We start from the raw sequence: 25,834 nt of genomic DNA, 5'->3' as shown, positions 1-25,834 counted from the left end.
ACCGCAGAAAACAAACGACAGGCTGAGAAAAGCAAATAATATTGACCTTAATAGTGTCATGACGTTTATTGTATTGCAAGCACTATTTACACGACGGAAGCCTTTATATGATACAATGCTCATATAGCGATGTAAAAGTGAAATCAGCTTATTAACAGGGTAATATTATAACCGTAAAACACAACGGAAACGTTATCTTTCACTTACTATTTTAATAACTAACATCCCCAGCGTTTGATGTCTTGATTTATTTCAGTCTATGATTTTCTTGTCATTGCTCGACTGAAGTATTTCTTTTATTTCGTTTGGCAAAACCACTCACATGAAGATATCATCGAATATATTTCACTGAATGGTATTGGTATCGTTTTACGCTCATACTGAAATATGACGGATAATCTCATCTGACTCAGGTCTGAGAACCATCCAAGGGTTTTCATTGTAAACATTGCGTGTAGTTTTGTTACCGAACGTAACCTTTGTTTTATATAATGAAGTAGACAAATATGTCTATTTTGTCAACCTTCATGAAAAAAATATCTCATTTCATTCCTACGTCAAGAAGTAACGCCCAAGCACGGACGGAACACGAGACAACATACTTTCAATTTCTGTTTCCGATTTAGTTGGGCGAGTACTGTACCCGATACAAGATGACGTATGATAACTAAGGCAACATACGTACACCATACATTATATGTAAACAGATAGTGGACTAGGCGTTGCTATATCGGCAGACAGTTTACGCATTAATCAAGTGGACTCGGTGTGTTATTGGTAAGTTTGAACATGACAACAGTAAGATGACGATCTGTCAGCAATTATTTTGAGACAACGTTTATATTTACACACACCCACACATACATACAAATGTATATATATATATATATATATATATATATATATATATATATATATATATATATATATATATATATATATATGTATATATACATATATATATATATATATGTATATATATATATATATACATATATATATATATATATATATATATATATATATATATATATATATATATATATATATATATATAATTGCAAATCGTAACGAGTTGGAAAATCAAGAACAGTGAAAAAAACTTCCAGCCGAAGTTTATTTCAATGTGTTATATTTTAATATCGAGAATGTATCTACTAGTTTTAGGGTTTTGATAAGGATGACAGTTATCAATCAATGAAAGGTAATTCAATGTTTGTTACGCAATACAATAAATATTTGCAATTCGTAAGCTAACAACACCTTTACCTATAGTTTAAAACGTCCAATTTACAATGAGAGTACAATTTCTCGTTTCACTTTCAACGAAGGGTTACATTGCTCCCCCATTGTTACATGTTTAGCATATGCATTTGAAAAAGCAACAAAGAACATAATTGAACTACCTTCGTATGTATTATTGTTTTACCCTTACTTGTAGTATCAGTATAACTGTATTAGCATGAACATCGCTTTGTTTCTTCTTCCACGCAATGAAACAATGACGGCTGGTTTAGGATGATGTTCAGGTGTGACAAAAATTGCGTCTTGCAGAGTGTTTTTGTGTTATTATCTTTACAATGCAAACTATATTACAGGTTTCACTGACTAATCCAATTGTCAGTTCTTTTGATGACGGTAACATTGAGTGATTCTAATAGTTTTGGTAATGACGTTGATTATGGAGATAACTAGAACGAAGGCGATAAAGATGATGTAAACACGAGGGTTATGACCACGTAGACGATTATAATGGTGATGATATTTCTTCCTTCTTTTTTTCAGACAACTATCACTGTGATCAGATTGAATTTCAAAATGGGTTCGTTTTATCAATTTTCCCACCTGTTTCCGCCTGGTATCAGGGTAACTTTTTTCTTTGCATTTACATAATGTACTAAACAAATCGTTTCACAATGACTATCAAAACAGATTCACGAATTTAGTATTATCACGACCTATGTGCTGGTATGGTCTTCCACAACAATTTCATGTTGACCTAACAAACAAATCTTATCTGCGTACTGTTAACTCGAACCTGTTCATCCCTCAATTAAGTGTAGATATGGAAGACGGACATCGGAGAAAGTTGTTATTTATAACCACCTTGTAATATTTGTGACGATATTCTGAACAAGTGTTATGTGAATAAATTCTGTTGATTATTGTATGTCACCTTATTACTGGACATAATATATATCTCACTACCAGTACTGTGTTATCCATATCACCACGTGATGTTTTTGTTTCGAATGTCACAAAGCAATGCTCTCATAGTCGTTCAGTTCACGTCATGTTATATAGCCTATGGTTCCACATCTTGTAGGTATAATTCGTGCAATAGTTGAAAGATATTTTATCAGATTTTTTTGTAGCAATACGCAAAATATCACATTTTTTTCCTTGCCGAAGGCCAAAGGAATCTATGCATTGGTGATGGCGCGTTTGTGTGTACGTAACACTTACTTGTAAACTCTATATCTCAATAATTGAAAATTAGATTAAACTCATAACTAATATGTGGGTAACACAAAACCAAAACTCTCAAATTGAAGCCAAAGCACTTAACAAATATCTGCAATGGGCAAGGAATCAATAAGTCTGTTGATTTTCTTGTGTTTCTTGCAATTCATGTGTTTTTTATGTAAGTTCGAGTCTCAATTTTAACCGGTTCATGGACGGCAGAGTGCTTTGTATCAGTTGTTCTCACATTAATGTGCACACAAACAAAACTTCAAGCAGCACATCAAAGAAGAACAATAGGGCGGCGGTCCCCTGGGCTCATTACAATCATAGTTAAGAATTGTACCATCTTTTTAAACGGTTTAATGAATTTGATATTACATACTGAAATGCAAGGTCTATGCTTAAACACACCGATCATAAAGGACATGGTAGCTGCGATCGATTTATCGTTACCACAATTTCTAGTTCATTGTGGTATTCGAATTCCGGGTTGACCAATGATGTATGTAATCCTTCAAAGCGGGAGCATAACATATTAAGACACATTACAATCAATGCACATTGTTTTGAAGATTTATGTGTGGTACGTATCTCAGTTGTCATTCCACTGATTGTGTAGATGATGCGTTACGATTAAGTGTAGATGACTTAATGTAACTACAGCTGCACATGCACATGTTAAAAACATTTCAATAGTATGATGCGTTCAGTACCCTCTCTACAGAGGATAACGAAGGTTCTCACGCCAGCCTTAGATCGTTTTTGTGTGAATGTTTTGTTCCATTCAATATGTGTGAGATTCGGTGCTTTAACATAAATATCTGAGCATTTTTCAACTTTACAGGGGGCGTGACAAGGTGTTTAGTAAAATATTCATGTTCTTAAAAATTTACAAGCGAACACAAGTGCTGGTAGGATTGACACACATAAAATGTACTACAACCATGATACGGGGGGGGGGGGGTTGTTTCATAACCGTGCATAACATGTTTAATTTAATACTCAATCCTAGCCAATTCTAACGATTCAGGCTAATTCAGAATAAAATAAAATGTAGTACCTATTCTCTTGGTTTTATCAAAAGTTTTCGGCAACGCCTTTACTTACTTTAAATCCCTAAATTGTCAGAAAAATTGGACAAGGACCCAATGTTAGCATGGAATATCTTAAACAAGATGAAACAGCAGGGTTAGAAAATTGAGGCCGTAACTTTAACGAAACATTGCTTCGTACGTTACTGTTGCCAGACTAGGATATGAGCCATGTCCAACACAAAACAAAAATGGTCTTGGTTAGAGGGATTATGGGTAAAAGCAATACTTATCAGAACTGTTCTGTTTCGGAATCACGTAACATCTCCATGCCATTGTGATTAGAATGCAGCTTTCTTAAACATGTCCTTTGTTTTATTTCAGAGAGCTGGTGTGAATTTATATCGTACGTTGCGATTCTTTTGGTAGTAATTTGCTTTATATTGATGATATATTACAACAAGATACAGCGTAAACGAAAAGGTATCTCCTTTATTATCTAAGTAAATATTCAACATTATATCTTATTTAAATCTTTTGCCAGGACACCACCTTCCAATGTAATTTCCATCTATTAGTCGAGGGTTTAGCCAGTAAAATAGATTACATTCAATCAAATACAACTCAAGTTAGGAGCAACATATTGAGATGAGGTTTTCAAGTTGCAGTGTGGAATATATTTCGTTTCAATAAAATTGTCAAATTGTATGTTACAGCTAAATATTTTGGAACGTTAGTCAGATTTTGCCTCAAATGTAGCTGTCGACCAAAATTAAATTGGGTTATGTACGACCCATTTGTAATTTTTGGAGCTCTTAATATATGTTATCAGTTCGTTTTGATGTAACATGTGTTTTTTATTTCCTTTCACTGAGAGCATATATGCTTCCTTGCCACAAAGCAAATTTTTGTTCCCATGTTTGGATCATATATACCGAAGTCTTAAAATTGTTATACCTGTTGCAACCTTGCTTTACAATAAAGCAAATGCATATGGGATTGGAGAAAATTTACACATTTTTTGGTAAAATATTACCCAAAGGAAGGTAAAACTAGAGCATTGATGTTTATAAAGTTTTATATACCTTTTGAACATGTTCTTTTTTTACATAATGCATGTGTTACCTTTTACCCCATGTTGAGCAATTATTTGTTAGTGTGCTGCTAATATATTCATAATTGTTTTTAAACATACTCTATCAACTTATTGACCAGAAGGCTTCAATAATTAGGAGAGGCAGAATGCAGGCGGCGATCTTTAATGTTGCGAAGATATCTAATCCAATTAAGAGTTTGATTTGTCCAGTCTAATTGTTAACTGTATGTTATATGGAATATCGTTATTAATGTATATCAATAAACAATCTCAATGTACAATTCATTGTTCTTACATTTTTTTTATATGTAGATATTTTGATGGAAAGGATCAAACAGACATATATTCGCCAAGGACCAAGCTGGCGCAGTGATTACGAGTGCGATATATCGTATCCAGTCACGGATAATACACAGGGGACTAACACCGAAGAACCTGCAGAGGAATTATTACTGATCGACGAGAGTAGATCAGTGCTCAATGTGACAAATGACGATGAACTAGTTAAAGCCTTACACAAGCGCGACACTGAAAAGCGGGTGTTATTTGTCGGCGAGTCTGGTATTGGCAAATCACATTTATTTCGAAGCATAGCAAGCAAGTGGGCGAAAGGAAAAATTCTCAAAGATGTTATTCTGATCTATCTTCAGCTAAATCATGTTCCTAGAGAAGCTTGTATATTGAAGGAATTCCTGAAATTGATGAAACGCGAGAACCCTGAAAAGGAAATCTATAGTCTTGTTTTGGAATTACAAAGGAACAAGAGCATTGTACTGTTAGATGGCATCAGCAATTGGTCAAGGTTTTGCAACACTACTTCGAATAAAGCCAAGGAAAATGTAAATTTTTTAACGATAGAAGAGCTTTTGGAATCCGATAACACAAAATTTAAAGAGATGGAAGTTTGGGTTACTTCCCGTAATGTTGAAGCTGACATGAAGGTTATGAAAGGAAACTACACTAAAGTAAACCTGAATGGATTTAATGAAGAACAAAGAAAGAAATTCTTAAACAAGTTTTTGGAAATTAAAAACAGTGAGGAAAAGATTCGGAGACTTTCAGCAAAAGAGCAACAGCAATACAAGTGCAAACTCATAGACGAAAACAAGTACAAAAGTATGTTATGTGATAAAGATGTTCTCACAAGATCTCCTGTAGTTTCCTGGTATTTAGCCACAATGTATTACAGTGAGGCGAACACCGAAGATATACAAAGCAGAGTAGGAACATATTCCAAGGACTTCCCAAATATGGTTGAAACCACCAAAGCTCTAATGGAATCTATAAACATCGATCTCGATTTCGATCTACTAGTTTGTTTGCTTGAAGTAGGAGGAACAAATGAAATTGACTACAGGAGATGCGCTATGATGTTACAATTGAAGAAGTTAGTGTTCAATCTTATCGAACATGAGTACTTCCAAGGGGCAATGCTACGCTTGTTGAAGACTTTAAAAGAAACAGATGTAAGTATTCTGTTGTATATTTCACAGCTGAGATAGAAAATTTAATTAACAAAATATAATTAGCGGTAGTGCATCATTCCTCAACAAGGGTTTTATTACAAATTTAGACACTTTTGCCGGTTGTAGCACCATTTATCGAATATTGGAAGTGTCCAAGTCCAACAGAAAGTAAATGACACCGTTTATCCTCTAAGCTGCTCAGACCAGGTTATATGATCATATTTTGTTGGATCTCATCATCGTTTCCACCCCCCCCCATAGAAAATCGTACAATCGAAATTACCAAATAAAACAATATCTACCACGTTTGATATTCAAATAATTTACTTTCACTAAAGTAATGATTTCAAACCAACAGAGTGAAATCACATCTTTGACAGTATACGGGGATTGCCCTATCAAACTGTTCACCTACTTACCAAAGATCGAGCAGCGACTGGTCATCTACAACGTTCCTTTTACAGAGATAAATTTCATTGCCGTCATTCAAGCTTTATCACAACGGGAGTTAACACTAGAGTAAGCTTTATCTTACATATATTTTAAATATTTATTAAATGACATTTTCCACGCTCTTCGACTTTAGCGAGGTTTAATCTTTATAAAAAGGATCAAATAAATAAGTAGTTAGTGTATTTTCAATATTAATTCTATAGCAGTTTTTTTTATATTTAACGCATACATTCATTGTTTTCAATTGCTGCACGCTTGTACTTACATTTTCTCTGTCACGGAAGAACATATCAGAACGTCAGCAAGCATTACAAAAACAACTCGTAAATGTGAGGCAGACTTCATTATTCATTTTAATTACTGATTTTCAAATGTTGACCCCACGTTCCATATCATTTCAAGCGTTCATCATCGCTGAACATTTTCTTTAATCGTAGAAGGGCTACGTATATAATCCAAAGTAAAATTCCTCATTTATAACTAGTCCCTTTTCTTTATTAAAACAAACATATTTTTTAAACACATGTTTAACTTTTCTATGCAAGGTTTCATGATAGCGAGGTCCCAGAGACATTTCCTGTGATAAAATTACTGAATAACTATTCAACGACAAACCTATCAGGTATACATTTTGAACTTCATCTTATGCTTAATGTTCATAAAATATGTTAATTACTGTATTGCCAGATATTTTCTCTTACTTCAAAGCATTTGTGAACCTTAATGCGGACAGTCAAAAGTTGAAAGTGTTCACTTGAATGCAATGGAAGTTTCCGACTTAGGCAAATGAATATATGCATTTTTTAGATGGCAATAAGTTGGAAAATCAAGAAGAGTGATAACACTGCCAGCCTTCTCGTGTATTCGAACCCAACCCTCCCACTTTATATGAGGACACCATGACCAACTATGGACACTGATTGTGTGTCGAAAGGTTCCAAACAGTGAGGAAGTTTTCAACGTACAGATGCCACGATTATCTTCCTATAATGTAATTTGTTTGACTGATTTGTTTACTTTCACTTCCAGTTTTCCGCTATAAAGGGGAAGAAAATCCTTCAAAACTGTCTTGGAAAGAAGGATTGTGGACAAAGTGGACGGATGAAGAAGACATTCTTTCCAGCGTGGAGGAGAACAGGCCAAAGAACAAAACAATGACCACACAGAAGCCTCTCATCGCTTAACAGCAAATGAAACTTGATTAATTGTGAGCTTTTCCCGATTAAAAGATGGAGTTTCATCAGCCACTGTTCCTTTTACACTGATTAAAGAGATTTCAGCTGTGACGGTCGACAAATTTATAGACAAAGATACATACAAGCAATTGCTTGTTTTAAAGAATAAATGCTGCGACTATATTTAACATGAAAACGACAACAGTTTTATGATTACTTAAAAATGTATAAACGTGGTGAGTCGAGTATTAAAGCTAAGAAGCAACAATCGAACGTTCAATCCTCGTATACCTTGATCCAGTAACGAATAATACATTATATAATTCAGATAAGAAGATTTATGTATACAAAATCTGAATTAATCGTTAAATGACCAACTGTTAACGTTTAATGTAAAATACGTACCGTTTAGCTCATACATTGAACCAGAATTGTAACGTAGTAACCGTCTCCTATGTAAGGGAAATGTATTGCAACCGTTTAACTTTATCAACATTTTAGTTGATGTAAATGAAAATGTATTTGCAGTAGCGTAGTTTTTACGTCATTTTCGTGAATCGTTCTTCTTCATTCTGATTTATGATAGGTGGTGGGTACAGTAAAAAGCTGTGTTGTGAGATATTTCACCGATGTATATATCAATAAACTTACACGTGTTCAATAGTAATTATTGGTTATGGTAATTAATAAAGTCAAACGGTAAAGATCGTAAATTAAGAGAAGCAATTGCATATATGTATAATATGTGGACATGTGTGAACAACGTGTATGCTAAAAGTATTAATATCCATATTGCTTATCCTGCTTCATTGCGTATATTAATTATTATTTAACTTCTATTGATCCATTTATATAACAACCGTATACCAATAAATACAAACTGGAAGTTTAACGCTACTCAGAGATCTTATGGCTAACTTAAGACAACATACCACACTTGAAAGCATAAAAATAAATAGTAAATAATTGTAAATTGGAGATTCAACTACATGATTACAACGTATTAAAGCGTCTACGTCAAAGCAGGCAGAGCGATACTTTATACCAACGCTGCTAAGTTTACATTGATAGAAGATTTACTTTTATTGATAAATTAATACACTGAAAAATGCCTGTAGTAATTAACAAATGAACTCAGATCAAACGATATGTTTATAAGATTTTGGTGAAAATGTACATCGATTTCATAGGTTTAGGGGTAATATGTTTAATTTTAGCTAAATTGAAGACAATCGTGGTGTTTCTTTGCATGTTGTCAGACTGCTGTTTCTTTGTTAATATACGTACCTGGCAACATAACTCTGCTGTTTTGTATTTCATTTGTACTATTAACAATAAACAAACATTACTTTCTTACCACTTTAAAGGCTGTCGTTCAGATTACATTTTGAACACGAAGTGACGACAAAGAAGGGAAAGACTGAATAGCTGAAACATGATATAGATGATAAATAACGTCACTACTCGCTCAGAAATAAGGTAAAAGTTGCTACTGTACAAACACTGACAATAATTATGACTTAAAAACTTTTTTTTCAATATTAAAAAAATAAACGTTTCTTCCACGACCAGCTTAAGTGTGATTATCAACATTAATGTGTAAAAAGACAATTTCTTAGCATAATGGGTTATTCCATTTGCCACAAGAGCAGAAAGGTTTTGGCATTTTATGCTTTAAATGTAAAGAAAGTTAAAAAAGTTTAAGTGCACGAAAGTTTGTGAAAGTTTATGTTACAATACTCTCAACTCAACTACAACGTGTCCCGGTTGAAAAGGTGAAAGTACCCGGATACTGAATAGGTCCATAATAATCGCACTGGGTACAAGAAGGCAAATGGCCATACAACCTAAGATATTTTTAACCACTGTCTTAATGATCCAAAAATAGTTACTGAGACCGTTTTAATTACAACTGATAAGTTAAGGTGCCTATCTTTCTAATGCATGAATTGTATACTTTCATAGTAGACAACCATTTGCAATTTATTTCGTAAGACCTGTTAAACTTTAACTCGGTTAATTATGTATCACCTTGGATATGAACATAGTAATTCACCTAGTTATACTAGTTATACCTTCATCTAATTATACTAAATTATTTACACAGAATTATCCCGGTATATGCAGGATGGAATGAATTGTTGACATAACTTACATTATTAATTTGCTGCTAATTCTGAAACTGATAACATTTGATAAATAATATGTTTTGTTTAATGGATATGCTTCACACATAAAATGGTCTCAAATATTTATCAAAATTAACCAGAAGATTAAAGTGTCTGAAATATGAAACGGTGCTGTATCGAATTGCTGATAAATATTGTTTGTAGAAAAGTTTTCAATCAGAACCGATGAACAGAACACTCTTTTTGGAAACAGCCAGTAGCTATAGAAGGGCTTATTTATAAGAACCTTTTTAGGTTGTTCTTTGGACAACCTTGCCTTCATATATGGTTGTCCGAAGGATTTTTTGTGTGGATTGTCCAACAAAAGCACCCAAAATAATACTGGAGTTGCCTGACATGGTACATCGCACACTTCGTTTGCACTTAATTTACTACATATATGCTCAGGGACTATAATGTTAGGTACGTACCTCCTGCGAATTTCCAAGACTTTGATTATTAAAATGGCGTGCCTTGCGCGACAGCCGTACTTAAGTATTACTATAATGTATCGATTTAGCCTTGTATGTGAGTACCGTAACGTTACGCGACGCAGTCCTAGTCTATCGGCCATGAGGACTTTTTAAGACTTATTCTTAGCGACTAGTCTTACGGAGATCGACTCTGCGGAAATTTTCGACAGAACAGTGTGTACGAAAGTTTTAACGCAGGATTCTGCATCCGGGAAGCAATCTTTTAGACAGGGATGCAAAACCTTCAAATTGCTTGCGTCCGACAAACATTCCGCGGAAACGAACCTCACGTACACACACTCACAGCTAGGCCTCTGAAAACCATAATAAACAATTTTTTGAATGAAATTCTCTCTTCTCCAAAAAACTGTTCTTTTCAAAAGAACCCAAATTCCAGTCATTTGTACAGATCATTGAATTTGTTTGAAAACAAATAATTCATAACAATCAACCGCAAGTATAGAATTAACAACATTTCCATTACAGAGATTTTCATACTAAAACAGTCAATGGGGTTTCCAAATTTCCTATGATATGATTGGCTCATAGCCCTTACCATTGTCTGCAAATATTCTGGATCTATAGTGCTCAATGAACACAAAGAAAGTTGTTTAAAGAAAACTACTTGTAACTCTGGAAACTAGTCTACGGCGAACTTCCAGCTTCATATTTTTTAAATAACTTTGTTGTTGTATATTATTTATAGCTTTCATCGTTTGCTTATTTTTCTTCACCTTATAGACATATCACTCTAGGCTTCCATTGCGCATAAACCAATGTTTTGTCGGGGTCATATAAACTAGGTATTGTGCGTTCCTGTAGAGGTATTTTAAAGTGCATGTTTTCATGGAAGACTGTAGCAAGTTTTTCTGAGTGGACGCAACATTGTAAGAAGTTTAAACTTAAAAATCCTGGTAACAATAATGTGAACAGAGTTATAAACAATTAATGTGGTGTATGACACTGCTCATGATTAATCACGTTGGGTTGCGGGAATTCTCTGGTAGTGAAACTTATTTCTGTAATCGTTTCCGACCATTTCCAGAAACGGAGGGTAAGCCCAGGGTATACATCATGTACATTTGCAGCAATATAAACGAACATGCGGCATGCTCACATGCACAGTATATTATAGTACTACATACACGTTGAACTCCACGTGGAACGCCAAACCGACAACAATGCATTAAAAATGATGTAACCTGAGTCAATATGTGAATACAAAGTTACGCCACATAATTACCAAGAACAATTTAAGTCCTTACGTGGCACTAATATCACCTCCATGTAATGACCAAGAATATTTTGCTTATCATGCGATCCTAACACTGCCACATAATGACCGCCAACACCGACAATATTCACAAGTCATTATGTGAGGGGTCTCGCATGTCGGACTAACACAGTTCGTTGGTTGGTTCGTTGGTCAAACAAAATACGTTGACTACCATCCTGATACATCACTCGCTGCATATAGGCCTAGTACTGATAGGCTAAGTAACGTAAGTAACGCCTGAGATGCATGATTAAAACGAGCGGAACTCATCGCCTTGATCAATTGCTACTAATCTATACCAAATCCATTGATGCAGTAGGTGAAATTATCGTGCCTTGCAGTGGCTTCCTTTATATTTTAAGTCATTGGAACTACTATATAATCCCATAGCAACCGTATGCGTTCGGCTAACTAGCTATGTAGTGCAATGCTACCATATATTATATTAAATTTAAACTACATGTACGACTTGCACAGGTTTATAGTTCGTGTATTGTAGTGCTGTATCGTATCCTCACAGCAGCGTACCGTCGCCTTAGTCAGCATAACCATAAATAATGTAATTGTTCGCAGAAAATTGCTTTCTAGTTTTCAAGAGATAATCATATGGTAGCTTACTTCTATGAATCATTCAATACTTATTTAATTAAACATTTATCAACGAGGAGTACAGAACCGCACTCAACACATGTCATTACATGCTAGTTGTGATCTTTCTTGATATGGAGACACATGTAGCATTGCATGTCTTTTTTTCTGTGAGAGGAATTGTGGCTTCTCAGACGAAATGGTCGCCATTTTCGTTTCGCAAAATCAGTGGGTTATGTAGTAATGTATGGTAGGGTTGCATTGTCTTATTATTAGTGCTGTTATTGGATGCTGCTAGTAATGCTGAATACATTTCTTAATGGCAGTTATGCTAAGCCGGAATTCAATACGCTCTCAAGATTTCCTGGCCAAAAAGTGTGTTTATGCTATAAAAAATAAATAAATAAGTATATATATATATATATATATATATATATATGTATGTATATATATATATATATATATATATATATATATAAATGAAAATCGTAATGAGTTGGAAAATCAAGAACAGTGAAAAAACTTTCAGCCTCCACCGGGATTCGAACCACGGGCTTCCCGCTCTGTACGCGGACACCCTAACCACTAGGCTATGGACGCTGATTGTATGTCCAGAGGTTCGAAACCGGTAAGGAAGATCGTAATTCCACTGTAGGCGTTTGTCACCTGTATCGAACAATACTAGTTCTGTTTTTGGTGACATATTTTGCCTTACTCTAGAGATCAAACATGATGCTAACCAACTCGAAAATCATTTGTGATTCCTAAAGCCGGATCCCGAAAGAGATACTTTGAACAGACTTTATGTTAATGCAATATATATATATATATATATATATTTATATATATATATATATATATATATATATATATATATTATATATATTAATCATAATTCCTTCACAGTTCTGCCTAGTGGTTCATTATTGTTAGCATCGTTATATTGTATTCACATTAGCGTTTGCAAGGATGGTCCTGCCCCTTTCCTGTCCCTTTCTCAACTGTTTTTGCTGATATCCATTGTCTTTCCATATTCTTAATTATAGCTAACATATTGTTGTTTTCTATTTCAGTCATCAGCCATATCGTCTTTATCATGGCTTGGTCAATTTTCGTGCTATTCATCCTTCTGGGGCAAGGTAATGAAGATGCAAAAATGTACATGATAAGTTCATTGATTCTATATATTAGAACTAGCCCGTTTACTATGCTCTTCGTTTCGTAGGATGTACTGGGAAATTGTGCCCTTAATGATGTTAACTGATACCACAATTACATTTGATGACTTATTATCCAATACGTAACGATGTAATATTGAGCTACAGTCTAACACTACGTGTGTAAATCTCATTTGAGAGACGTGATAATGGTTTGACATTACTTTAACATAGACCTATTTAGCTATAACACTTTAAGTATAATATTAAGGCCAATATACAAGTGACTGTTTGAAGTTTTCTTTAACAATTCATCTGCTGAAAGTAGCACTATAACGGTCGACTTACTGAGACATCACTGTCACTACAAGGGGGAATAGACGTCAATTGGTGCATCGTGAGGCATATTTAGACAGAAAATAAGTTAATTGTTAGTTTTTAACGCAAAGTTATGTAAATATATACTATTTATGGTATGTGTATGTTAGATGTGTGTATGGTGAGTGTATGTTACGTTAATATTCTTTAAGAACACAAACTGTAAGTACACCCACACATCGAACACATGTAGAAGTCGAAGTGTGGCTGTTAGAAACTCTGCACTCTGTCAAACAGACGTCCCGCTTGTTTACTTCATTCGTGACAACTTAATATTCGCTCGATATCAGAAACATCGGTAACGGTAATGTGTCCCTTGTTGTTTGGCAAATATGCATTCTTCACTTCTCTTTGGCCATACGGAAGAATGCGGCCCCCACATTATTTATACTGATTACAAATACGTGCATGTGCACGGGTAAATTTTTAAACAGATAAACATGTAACAATCATTTTAAGTGTTGTAAAGTGATATCTTATGTCAATATTTATTTAATCTAAACCCTAATAGCAGACATATGACCTTTATATCACTGTTACCCTGCTCGAAATTAGTAATATTCTGAATTGCAGCACATACTTTCATAAGTCTTGCGGCTAAAATATTTCTAGCTTTCTATTGCACAAACGGCAAAGAGAAGATACTTAATTGATCGTTAGATATGTCCATACCTGCTGCTATTTGCAACATTTTTTAACCTAATGGACAATTTTTAAATTATCAAATTACTTTACCTACAGGTTTTGGCAAAAATTGTCCTTTGAATCAAAACGTCGAAAGAATGGATACAGGAACCATATACTGCATGATTGACGGTAACGTGCAAAAATACTATTGGTACAAGGGCTCAGTATCACACACTCAACCAATCCTTAGATTAGAGAAAGGTGTAAAAGGTGGGGAGAAATATGACGATGACCATTATGACATCACCTCTGGAGGAAACATGAAAATTATCAATGCTAAGCTGGAACACGAGGCCATATACACATTTGCTGTAATTTTTGAGAATGGCACAACATGGAGACGGTCTATTTCAGTTTTAATAACAGGTGAGAATTTTAACAGACTTGTTGTTTGGAGTCTGCATGATGGCAATAACCTTAATTGCTTTGTTTTCTCAGTTTCACATTAGGTCATGCGTAAAATATACGACGTTGGATCAGTAGCCCTTTTTATACTTTGAGAATAACGATTTAAGGTTCTTATATAATTGGAAGCAAATTAGTTTTCTACATAACGTGATTCATAGTATAACTGAACTTAAGAAACTAAGATGTAGGTCTGACTTAACAATATCTTCCGTTAAAGTTTGATTTTAACTGATTTCCCACATGCATTGTGATTACTGGAAGTATTCATTTTAATTCAATCTAGCTTCAAAACAACTAAGATCAATAATTATTTCTTTTGTATTTATTTTATTAAAGTTACTCCGTCGCCTCCGTGCCCTATCGTTCAGTCTTGCCGTAGCTGCGATGAATGTACCGTAACATTTAAATCCAAGGACCCTACCACTTTAACTTGTTACATAGAAGAGGTTCGTCCGAATGTTACTTTGTATTGGAGCGTCAAAGGAGATAACGTTACATACACCGAGACGGCATCATCAGAAATAAATAACAATACATCGGATACCTGGAATATTTCTACTACTATTCTCTTCGATTTAATATGTGCAGAAAATATTACCTTTTACTGTTCGGTTTTCTACGATCACAAAATAATGACAATTGGAAATACAACAGTTCAAGTACGGTCCGGTAAGAATGAATGTTGTTTGTGGTTTTTCATTAATAAAATGATTCAGACTTTATGATAAAACTGTTTAGTTCGATAAATATAAACTTCTTTCCATTTCGAACATGAACAATTTGTTAAAAGTAACTATTCTTGAATTAAGGTAAGCGTACTACAGTCGCCAAGAATGACATCTGTATGGTCTCGGCTATAAACGCTATGCAAAAGGAATGCCAGCTTTATTACAAATTTGTTTAAAATGAATATATATCGATGCCGCATAACTCTCTAAATCATAGTAATGACTAAACCTAAAGAATATTGTAATGGATGGGAACTTGGGGAAAGGCTTATCCATTTCATAGTAAGTTAACCTACCTTCTCTTATTACGTTTACGAGAGAATTGAACTAACCATAGAAACTATGTCAATTGGAAAGCTTATTTCAAAATGAAAATCACACACTATATCTTACATAAACACAGCTATTCAGATTTTATATTAAATTTTATGTAGTGAACGACGATATATGATTACCTTGACCGGTTTGTACACGCAACACATCTTTTTCATAATAAAACCGTGACAGCCTTCCAATACCTGGTAGGGTGGATACACATTTGACATTGTAAGAAGACATGTAGTATACGGTGCACGCTTTAATACGCATTGTGTTTCTCATGTAGAATTACGTACTCGTTTATACTGATATTTTCCTCATTGAGTTTGTGAGTATGTATACTTGTTATATTGGTTTAGATGTCCTGATAAGAGGGTCCGTTTTATGTCATTTAGTCTATACGCAAAATTAGGTGGAACTTATGCAAATGTCAAAGACACATGTACACGAAACAAGTGAAATATCTTTAAAACATGGCGCATTTTGTCAGAACAATCTGAGTGGTGACATGCAGCTGCAAAGCGTACTCATTAAACAATATTTGGAATAAGTTCCTTATTCTTGACACTCTTTATCCTTAAAAGATTCATAATAAGCGGTGCGATGGACAAGGTATGTACATTCGTGAGTACACGTCATCCCTGATTTGTTTCTTACGTACCTTCTTGACTTCAGAGAGAACACTGTAGGTTAGTTAGTCGCATGTGTTCAATACATAATTGAGAAATGACATACCAAATGTTGTACTAATCAGATCAGTGTTGACTATATGAAGTTTGGGGGTGTAAATAAAATAGTAGTCATTTATATTCAAGGGATTCGTCCAATGTAATCATCCAAAACTGGATCATTACAAGCAATGTTTGACATATTTCTTTATCAGAGAGCTGCAATGAAGACAACACAAAGCCGATCAGCCCTTCAATGAAAGTGATTTTATTGATTGCTTTAGGGATATTAACTCTTATAAGCCTCGCCTTGTTGTTTGCTTGTTGTCTTTGCCACAAGCTTCATCGACGTCGCAGTGGACGGAAAGGTATATGTAAATTAGTTTTCCTTATCAAGTTGTATATACTTTGATTATTCACTTTGAATTCTGTTTATTAACATCTTCAAAAGAAAAAAAAAACATGCAGCACTCCTTCCTTATAGTAACATCAATATATACGGAAATTAACAGAGGATCTGAAGGGAAAAAGAGTGTTGTAGATTTACCGTCTTAGTATATGCGACACGGCATGACGACAAATTGATCCCTTTTGTAAAGGGGCCTTGTCAATGTTACTTAACAAGTTAACACATGTTAGTGTTACTTGACAAGTTAACAAATGTCGTATTTCTTGACGTGTTTACAAGTTAAGTGTCTAACACATCATCTCGTAAGTTGATATATTAGTTTTGTCATGGTTCATATAAGTGTTACTCGATAATTCAGCAAATGCCGTGTTTTGAGCTGTTGTCAACCTACCCCCCCCCCCCCCCCCCTTACAGGGTTACAATGCAGCTCGACAATTTATTTTTTCCCTTCAGCGTACCATGTTTGTGAAACTATTCATAATACAAATTGACAAATATATATTTGGCCAAGAGCGCAACCCTCATTTTCGCGACGTGAAGTACGGTGTAAGTTGTTATTTATCAATGAAGTCCTGTGAGATGGAATGTTAGAGTGGGGTGTTTTCTCTCACATGGGAGAAACTTTAGTGATTGACGATAAATTGTATGGAAATGGTGTAATATTTTGTAACGTTTTGAAGCAATGTAAAAAACAAAATTAAACTGTTAAGGTTGTACTGTGCAAGTTATAGGTGAATGTGATGATACTTTTTTTGCACAATTTTATTTGCGTCACATGTTACATCATACGTCGACATTTAAGGGACTATTGTTATTACAGAAATAACAACCTCACTTTTTTTCTAATTGTGAAAGGGTTCACAGTAAATAATAGTTGTACTTTTTAAATATTATTGAAGAACCTGAACGTAAGTTCATAACCACAATTATATATTGTTTTATTGTTTCCTGTTTTATCGGGCAGTAAGTTACACTGTGTCTGAGAGAGGTTTTTTTTTGGTATTAGTTGGAATACTAATTTCAATTCGCTTGCTTCATGTAATAATTATGATATGTCTTTTATCTGCTTCAATACTTATATCAATATTTGGTTTCTTTCGCGAGTTTGTAGGTAGAAATATACCTGCCCAAAGGTATAAGTTTCTTGTTAGAGTATCAATTGACATTCTTTCCAGCTCAAGTATTGGAAGGATGATAAGCCTCTACGAATAATGTTATAGTGTTGCGTCATTGAGAGGGATTCATTGATGGAAATACATTACACAGAGATTTGAAATAATCGTTTTTCTTATATTCTTTTTCGATAGGAATGTTGATGAAAGAAGTAAAACAGAATACGTTATTGGGAAAACTGACAGATATCTCTTCAATAAACAGTTATTGTAGTGACTGTCAGTACACGATAACATACACAAACAACGGGATATCACATGTTAATAATGCCGATGAACTGATTGCTGCGTTATTCAAGGGAGAGCGGGCTAACCGAGTATTGTTTGTTGGCGAGCCTGGAATTGGCAAATCACATTTATTTCGGGACATATCAAGAAAGTGGAGGAAAGGAGAAATTTTTAAAGATTATATTCTAATCTATTTTCAACTTGAGAATGTTCCGAAAGATGCTTGCATATTGGAGGAACTCATGAAATTGTTGGGACGCAAAAAGTCTGCGGCAGAAGCTAACAGAATAATTTACGATCTACAAAGAAAAAAGAGCATTGTGATGTTAGATGGAATTAGCAATTGGTCAAGGCTTCATAATAATGCAACAAATGATGGCAAGGGGAAGAGATTAACTATAAAGCAGGTTTTAGAGGGTGATGTTGCTGAATTTAGCAAGATGAACATTTGGGTCACTTCCCGTAAACTTGACCATGACATGAAAGTTACGAACACACCTTACACAAGGGTAGAAGTGGTCGGGTTTACTGAGTCACACAGAAGTTTGTTCTTCGAAAGATATAGGCAACTAAAAGAAAGTAAACAGAATGACAAAGAGAAGCAAAAACATGTTCGTTTAGAAAGAAAACGACGGGAAGGAAAAGGAAACGAATTTGATCCTGAGGAAAGACCCTTGAATGTCAAACATTCAGAAGATATATCGAGTTCTTGGCAAACCCATATGGAAGCTATAAGAACCGATGGGTGTAGTGATTATCTTGCTAGATCTCCATTAATTGCAAGGTTGTTTGCCTCTATTTACCTAAGTAACTGCAATGAAGATAACAAACCACTGGCGGATTATTTGTTCAGGTTTATTACAGAGAAGAAGCAAACCACGTTGACTCTTATAGAATCTGGTAACTGTGATCTATTAGCATGTTTGCTGGAAGTAGGAACAAATGGCGAGGAGGAATACCAGAAATATGTTAGAAAGTTACACATGAAGAAGGTACTGTTCAGACACATGACAGATGAGTACTACCTGGAGGCAGTTCTACACTTGTTGAAGACTTGTAAAGAGACAAAGGCAAAGATTGTTCTATTTATACAAAGAGACAAGGACAGTGATTGTTCTTATGATATATATTATACTTAAGCAATATTGTTGTTGTGAAGGACTTTTACGATATAAATCCCGAATTGTATTATAAAGTAATCACTTAAATCTCAAAATAATTGTTGTTCTATGTTTTTAAACCAAAGCATGAATGTTCTACTTTTTTGAATTATTCGATTCGGGCTATGGCTTTTTATGAGAATTGTTTGTTTTCTAAAATATACACTCTTGCTTTCATTGCAGATTATGTGTATTATAAGAGTAGTAAATTCATGAGTAGTGGTTATCAATTTAGAAAATTCAAAATAAATGTGATTCCTTTCTTGCACGTCTTATAAATAATTTAATTTTTCGATAGTGTAACCACATATTACACTTAATAAAACTACTAGAATGTTAATATTTTATTTCGAGTGGTAAATTTTCAAGGACTCCATTTATAAGTGAGGAAGGCTCTTACATAGCAAAAATTGAATATTTCAGATTCGATGTAACTAAATTCCTTATTCAAAAAGTTGTTCAAAGAAACATCATTAGCGTTTTTTATTCGTACAAGCTTTGTATGTTGCAAGGGGTGAGAGAAGCGGGGTTGGGTGTGATGGTTCTATTTAAAGTTACGAACTACCTTGTACAGGAAAGAGCGCTGAAATACGAATATACTTTTTCCCTTAAAACTGAAAGAATTATTTGCAAGTACTTGAAATCCTTTAGTATATCTACAGTCATTTCTTAGATATTTGAGGTAGAAAAGATACAGTTTGTAGAGAACCATTTTCACTCATCTTGTTATTTCAAAACAAAAAATAATATTATCTAAATAACGCTATCACCAGATGTTTTTAAATAAATAAATAAATACTACTTATAAAGCGCCTCCCAAAAATCTCGAAGCGCTGTACAGAGAAAAGAAAGTCAAAAACAGATAAACCAGGCTAAGAAACCAAAAGATGCAAACTCAAAAAGATACGAAATACAATATACAGATAAAACAGCTAAGAGGATAAGACTATAGTAACCTACAAAAATAAATGTTATCGTAGTAGGATTAGGGTACATTGAACATACATTTCCCAAACAGATAGGCGGAACATTTTTTAATTGTGCCGCTACTTCTAATTTCGCTTAATTATCAAATTTCAATTAGTTTTATTTTGTTACATTGGTGACTCCGTTTGGCTTTGCAGATTAAATTACAAACTTTTGTGAACTACACTTTTTTCAGACACGAGATGAATTACATAATACACTGTGTCACGGTATTATTTTTTCAAAACCAAACAGGATCTTTAAAATAAAATAAAACGTCATAAATGGATTGATAGTTCGTTTATAATTGAAGCAGAGCTATGCAGAATTTGTCAAATATTGGATGTAAGAGACGTTTCTGGAGTCTTTTATATATTAGAAAGTTATAATAGTACAATGTTGCGTTTCCTGTAAAAGTGAACAGCTATTTTTACTTTCGTAGTATGGAGGAAACAGTCATACTAGACAAGTAAAACAAACAAAATTAACTAGTGAAATTCACAACTTGTAAATCAGAAGTTTTAATGAAATAGAATTATCCAGTTCTTAAATTGTGTGATCGATATGCTTAAGCCCTCGGTCAAATCGTTCCATATCTATCAAAAAACAAATCCCTGTTGTTATACATGGCGTTTACTTGCCCTTATCAGCCACGTTACGTTTTCATTAGCAGGGAAAGATTCTGGTTGCCCTTCTAGGATCGTAACTAACGGTCATGCAACTTATCTATATTCACATGAAGAGACTTTACTCGTTCAAGATAAGCAGTTTCATAACATTTTACCTCTCAGACTGAAAGGTATGCGTGGTCGACTCCAAAGGCAGACATAGTTGTCACATTTCTTTTAGATTTATGGTTTGATGATCGAATTAGAGCTTTTAATCATTAGTACCCCAAGTACACTACTCAGCACAAGCCGAGTATCCACACATCTTCAGATCTGCTGCATGTGCATTTGATTTGAACTTCACAAATTCATTTTGTTGTGCCTTTAAACACATCACAGTCAACTCAAACGTCGGGAACACTGTTTTTTAATACAACAACTAAATGCCGAAACAAAAACATATTCGCTGTTCATTTTTATTTTATGCTAACAGATCACGATTGATTCTTTGGAGATACATGGAGACTTCCCAATTGTGCAATTGAGCAATTTTCCAGACATCTACCAACGGCTTGTCTTTCACGGGGTCAAGTTAGCAGAAAAAGAACAATTCAAAGCTGTCATAAGAACTTTTCAACAGATGAAGATAAAAATAGAGTAAGTAGTTTTTAATCCTGTCTGCTTTCTCGACATGTCTTTTGAACACTTCGCTTTCTCTACAGTTTTATGTAGCGTTAGTACCTATGATACATTTATAGAAGGTGTTCATTTTGTTTATTCTAAAACAATCATAGTCAACTATATTGATATATGTTGCTGCCCTTTCTTGTTGTACTCGTCAATAATGTAACTTATGAATGTGTGTTCATTACTTTACAGCTGTCTGCTGTTATTGAAATTAACAGTTTAACATTGTGTAGTACAAAATTTAACAATGTGAAGGAGAATCAAGCGCTCAATATTGTCATTTGGCTTAGTGCTAAAATATATATAACAAATACCTTTCTAAAGTGATTGATCCACTAATTCTTGTTTCATATTCCTTCACTGCCAAGGTGAAGACTTAATCAAAACTAAAAATGACGTCATCGAAAACATATTTTTTTTATGGAGTACAATGGGCGATACATAAGTTATAAAGTCGACCTGTAAAAATGAATAAAACTATTTACCTTTCCTTCTAAAAGGTTTCATAACAGCAAAGTTCCAGAAAGACTTTCTGAAGACGAACTGCAGGATATTGGTTATTTCGAAGGTAAGGTCAAGTTTATACATTTGAAGCAACTTAAGAAAAATTCAAATTTTGTGAACGTATCTAATCAACATGTTATCCTCCGTTATTAAAATACGAATAGTTTTTTAATGCACCGTGTCATTTGTGGACTACACCAGTAAACTGTTTCTGCTTTCTTTATCATTTTAATCCTTGTATAATCTTTGGAAAACAAAGTGAGTATTGATGTGCGTGTATTAAAGAAACAATATGAACATTACAATATAGGTTTTAAAATTTAAAAGACGAAATTGTTTTTAGGAAGATCGAAAACAGTTTCATGTATGAAATAATGTGTTTAATAAAATGTAAAATGAGAAATTTTAATTATGAATATTTATTTACCTGGCAGTGTTACGAAAAAATGAAAGTGATACTTTCGAACGATTATCCGAAGATGGAGAGTGGACGAAAATTACAACAACGACAAGCCAAGTATAGAACTAACAAGAGAAACAACATAAGAAAGAGCGGCAAACAGTCTATTTGTTTGAAAGGGTTAAGAGGCAAACGCAAAGTGAAACGAAAATGGAGAAAAACTCAAATAAATCACAATTTAGATCCAGTGTCAAACAGTGACACATTTGTTAAGCAGTAACCTCTTGTATCACTGAAGTAATGTTAACTAAAATGTTTGCATCCGCAAATGTTTGTTGAATCTTTCATCAATTTTATATCAACTCAAGTAGACGCAACGTTCAGCTTTGTAGTAATAGCACTTTAGATAAAATCATAGAGTACCATCTTCCAATGCATCCAATATTTACTGCGAATGATTGTACCAAAGGAAAGGATTTTTTAAGTGTAAACTATGCCAGATTTGAGTTGAACGAGGATCATTATATATATTAATTATTCAATATGTTCAATGTTAGTGGTTATGAAATTAACCCATTTATCAATTGTAAGACTAAGCCAGATCCTAGATGGCATATCTTTATAAGTGGCATCTTAAAATTATCTATTAATTTTGTTCAGTTAGTGCTATATCATTCTTATGGACATATAATCAATTCCCTTAGTATTTGTTAGAAATTGGCCATTGATTAATTTGGTGAAGAGTTATGTTAGCGTTAACATGTATAATCTACCAAGTTGTATGATCAGTATAAATAAACTGATATGATTACAGAAATTTTATTGACTATAGATGATGATCAAATGTCGGGTCATTATACATCATAAGTAATTTTCAGTTGTATCAAATGTAAAAATTTTGCTATTTACTCTGCTTATTACATCTGTTGACGATTAGGAAATATCAATATGAGAAATCATCTATTTTTTTTTTCATTTCCTAAATAGGTATGTATAGTGTGCACGATGCCGTCACCCTAGTGATATATGTAACTTTCGTGTCGTGATGTGAATAACTGAGTGTGTGTCAAGTGTGTTAGACCTATAGAGATTGACCTAGGAAGAATACTGACACAGTGTATCGCCGTGTGTTTAAGCAGTGAAGTCTTGACAATGTGAGGGCGCTCTGCGTTGTTGGGCAAAAACCCAAATCATTTGTACGTCTTTATACATAAATTGTGCATTCGATTTTGAAATTAAATTAAATTTTACCTGTTGTTTTCGAAAGTGTAGGTATACTTTTCACAACAGAGACCTGTTATAACGACCAGAGTGGTAAGCACTATACTCTAATGATCAAAGAATAACTTTGAAAACTTTTTTTTTTATGACTCGAGCAAGTGGAGTGTTTTGTCGGTAAAGTGTCATTTCCAGTATCTGAGAGGCACATGGCAACTTTTTTCTAGCTTATATTCGTTTAGTAATCCACTCAGATGTGTTATAGTTGTCCGTGCTAAAAATGCTGTGAAAAAGCAACCCCCTCCAAACTTCCCGCACACACCTTCGTTGTGTAATACTTCCAAATAAGTCTGTGCATGCAGTTCTCAGTTTAAAATTGATGTTGCAAAATGGGTAGTAGTTTATGCAGGAGAACAGATCCCACTTTATTAAGTGAGCGTGTTTGATATATGTCTATATTATTTACAGTCATCAAAGGATGAGATGTTAGCACGAGTAGTTGCTTGAATGTGTTCTTTTGCATACAAGCTTTGTCCAACTATGGTAAGTGAATATCATTAGGCCTTAACATTATAATTGAGTCAACTTTCAATTTATTGTCCAGGACATACCTAAACAGGTTGTGTAGGCTTTAGCCTACCTCAAAACCAGATTACTGGCTAGGCCTATACTACTTATGCTCTTTTGCCAAAGTTACAGTGTTGGGCAAATGTTGCAAATGGAGCATGTATTTGGATTTTTGTACAATTCTGGATATATTAACAGACTGAAATATGTTAGGCTTAAGTTTAATAACTAGGCTAACATAGTTTAGACCAAGGGCAAGGCTTCGTTAATATGCCTATGTAAATTAAGCATATTTTGCTAGTATTGAATTGTTAGTATTAAGCCCAGGACATAACGGCCATTCCATGATATTCTGGCCATTATATCCCGCATTCGAAAGGACAGCCGGAGCTGGTCTAGTGGCCTAAGCTTACAATATCCGGGGTCAAGTGAATAACAATACAACAGCTGAGCAGACGACACTAGTAAAATAATTGCATTTCCTATGTAATTGCTGATACTATCGCTTCTAAGAATGAACTGTGGAACTGCAGTCCACTGCCACATTGTGACGAATTCGGCACCAAAATGCGGCACACGATATCACTATTTCGAGTGATTTGTATCATTCACTTTAGTTATGTCAAAGACGTAAGGTGTTTGCATTACGCACTGTTACTTTCTTGCAGTACAAGCAAAGTACCAACATATGGATGAGTGGCTTCAGTATCTGTCGCATGACTTCATTCCTCCTACTTCAAGTTATATGGTTAGACCTTAGGGAATATAACAACATAAGTTTACATTTTGCACGTTCTTATTTTATTATATGTTGTCTGTATAGTTACATCTTTTGTGAGTTTTATTTGGTTCGTTCTATGCAAGTACATATCACTGCTTACTTTTTCATATATGACGTAATAATTACCTATTCTGCTGTCCACACGTCTGTTGTATCTTTTCAATATTCCCGCGAATCTTTATCTCTGTATATTTTAGAAGAGGCCATTGCGGTCAAGGTATACCATCGCCTAATAAGCCTCTCACACTACTCTCCTAGACCTATACAACTTAATGCTACTTAGGTTTTGAATTGGTTCTCATGAGCAAAAACTCGATGAAGGTTCTGCAAGCAGCATGTCACTATTTTGTGATTGTTAAATCAAAAGCCTCAAGAATTTTAGTGACTGAGCAGATGGGTTCATGATTGTTTGTTGTTGATCGTTTAAATACATAGAGATGTTCAGAAAACTCCAAATAAACCAAACAACTCGCATCGTCATGAAAATGTTTGTATTGACATTGCTACCGTTGCATTTAAATATTGCAATGGCGCTTTTAAACTATTCCCGTTATGGATTTGGGGATCGCTATATAGCATAGACAAGTCAACTGACGGC

General features: G+C 34.2%; 4 protein-coding genes across 6 annotated transcripts in view; 3 read left to right on the top strand and 1 right to left on the bottom strand.

Annotated features, from left to right (window-relative positions):
• The window catches only part of LOC139977688 (uncharacterized), a 151,181-nt gene extending 150,625 nt beyond the window's left edge, over positions 1 to 556 (bottom strand). Inside the window, exon 1 of the mRNA XM_071987196.1 lies at positions 3 to 556. Within this exon, the coding sequence (XP_071843297.1) occupies positions 3 to 123 (121 nt within the window). The 5' untranslated portion in view covers positions 124 to 556. The remainder of the gene's footprint in view (positions 1 to 2) is intronic.
• LOC139977682 (uncharacterized) overlaps positions 1 to 22,971 on the top strand; it is a 48,941-nt gene extending 25,970 nt beyond the window's left edge. For 2 of the 3 annotated variants that reach the window (XM_071987177.1, XM_071987178.1), the window contains 8 exons: positions 13,266 to 13,331; positions 14,469 to 14,780; positions 15,159 to 15,491; positions 16,752 to 16,904; positions 18,253 to 19,415; positions 21,573 to 21,736; positions 22,267 to 22,334; positions 22,705 to 22,971. In XM_071987177.1, the coding sequence (XP_071843278.1) occupies positions 13,289 to 13,331; positions 14,469 to 14,780; positions 15,159 to 15,491; positions 16,752 to 16,904; positions 18,253 to 19,415; positions 21,573 to 21,736; positions 22,267 to 22,334; positions 22,705 to 22,793 (2,325 nt within the window). In that variant the 5' untranslated portion in view covers positions 13,266 to 13,288 and the 3' untranslated portion in view covers positions 22,794 to 22,971. Of the gene's footprint in view, positions 1 to 9,048; positions 9,167 to 13,265; positions 13,332 to 14,468; positions 14,781 to 15,158; positions 15,492 to 16,751; positions 16,905 to 18,252; positions 19,416 to 21,572; positions 21,737 to 22,266; positions 22,335 to 22,704 lie in introns of those variants that run through there. The other variant, XM_071987179.1, reaches the window with a different exon arrangement.
• Positions 1 to 25,834, top strand: part of LOC139977673 (uncharacterized) — a 127,547-nt gene that overhangs the window by 68,880 nt on the left and 32,833 nt on the right. The gene's annotated exons all lie outside the window — the stretch shown is intronic.
• Positions 4,906 to 8,986, top strand: LOC139977692 (uncharacterized). The gene is made up of 4 exons (XM_071987203.1): positions 4,906 to 6,059; positions 6,418 to 6,578; positions 7,058 to 7,134; positions 7,542 to 8,986. Exons 1-4 carry the CDS (start codon positions 4,914 to 4,916, stop codon positions 7,694 to 7,696), a joined length of 1,539 nt encoding a protein of 512 aa, XP_071843304.1. The 5' UTR covers positions 4,906 to 4,913; the 3' UTR covers positions 7,697 to 8,986.

The sequence above is a fragment of the Apostichopus japonicus genome, chromosome 12, assembly GCF_037975245.1.
Source record: "Apostichopus japonicus isolate 1M-3 chromosome 12, ASM3797524v1, whole genome shotgun sequence".
In the NCBI taxonomy this organism is placed as follows: domain Eukaryota; kingdom Metazoa; phylum Echinodermata; class Holothuroidea; order Aspidochirotida; family Stichopodidae; genus Apostichopus; species Apostichopus japonicus.
The sequence above is the reverse complement of the archived record's forward strand: the minus strand, read 5'-3'. Positions and strand labels throughout refer to the sequence as shown.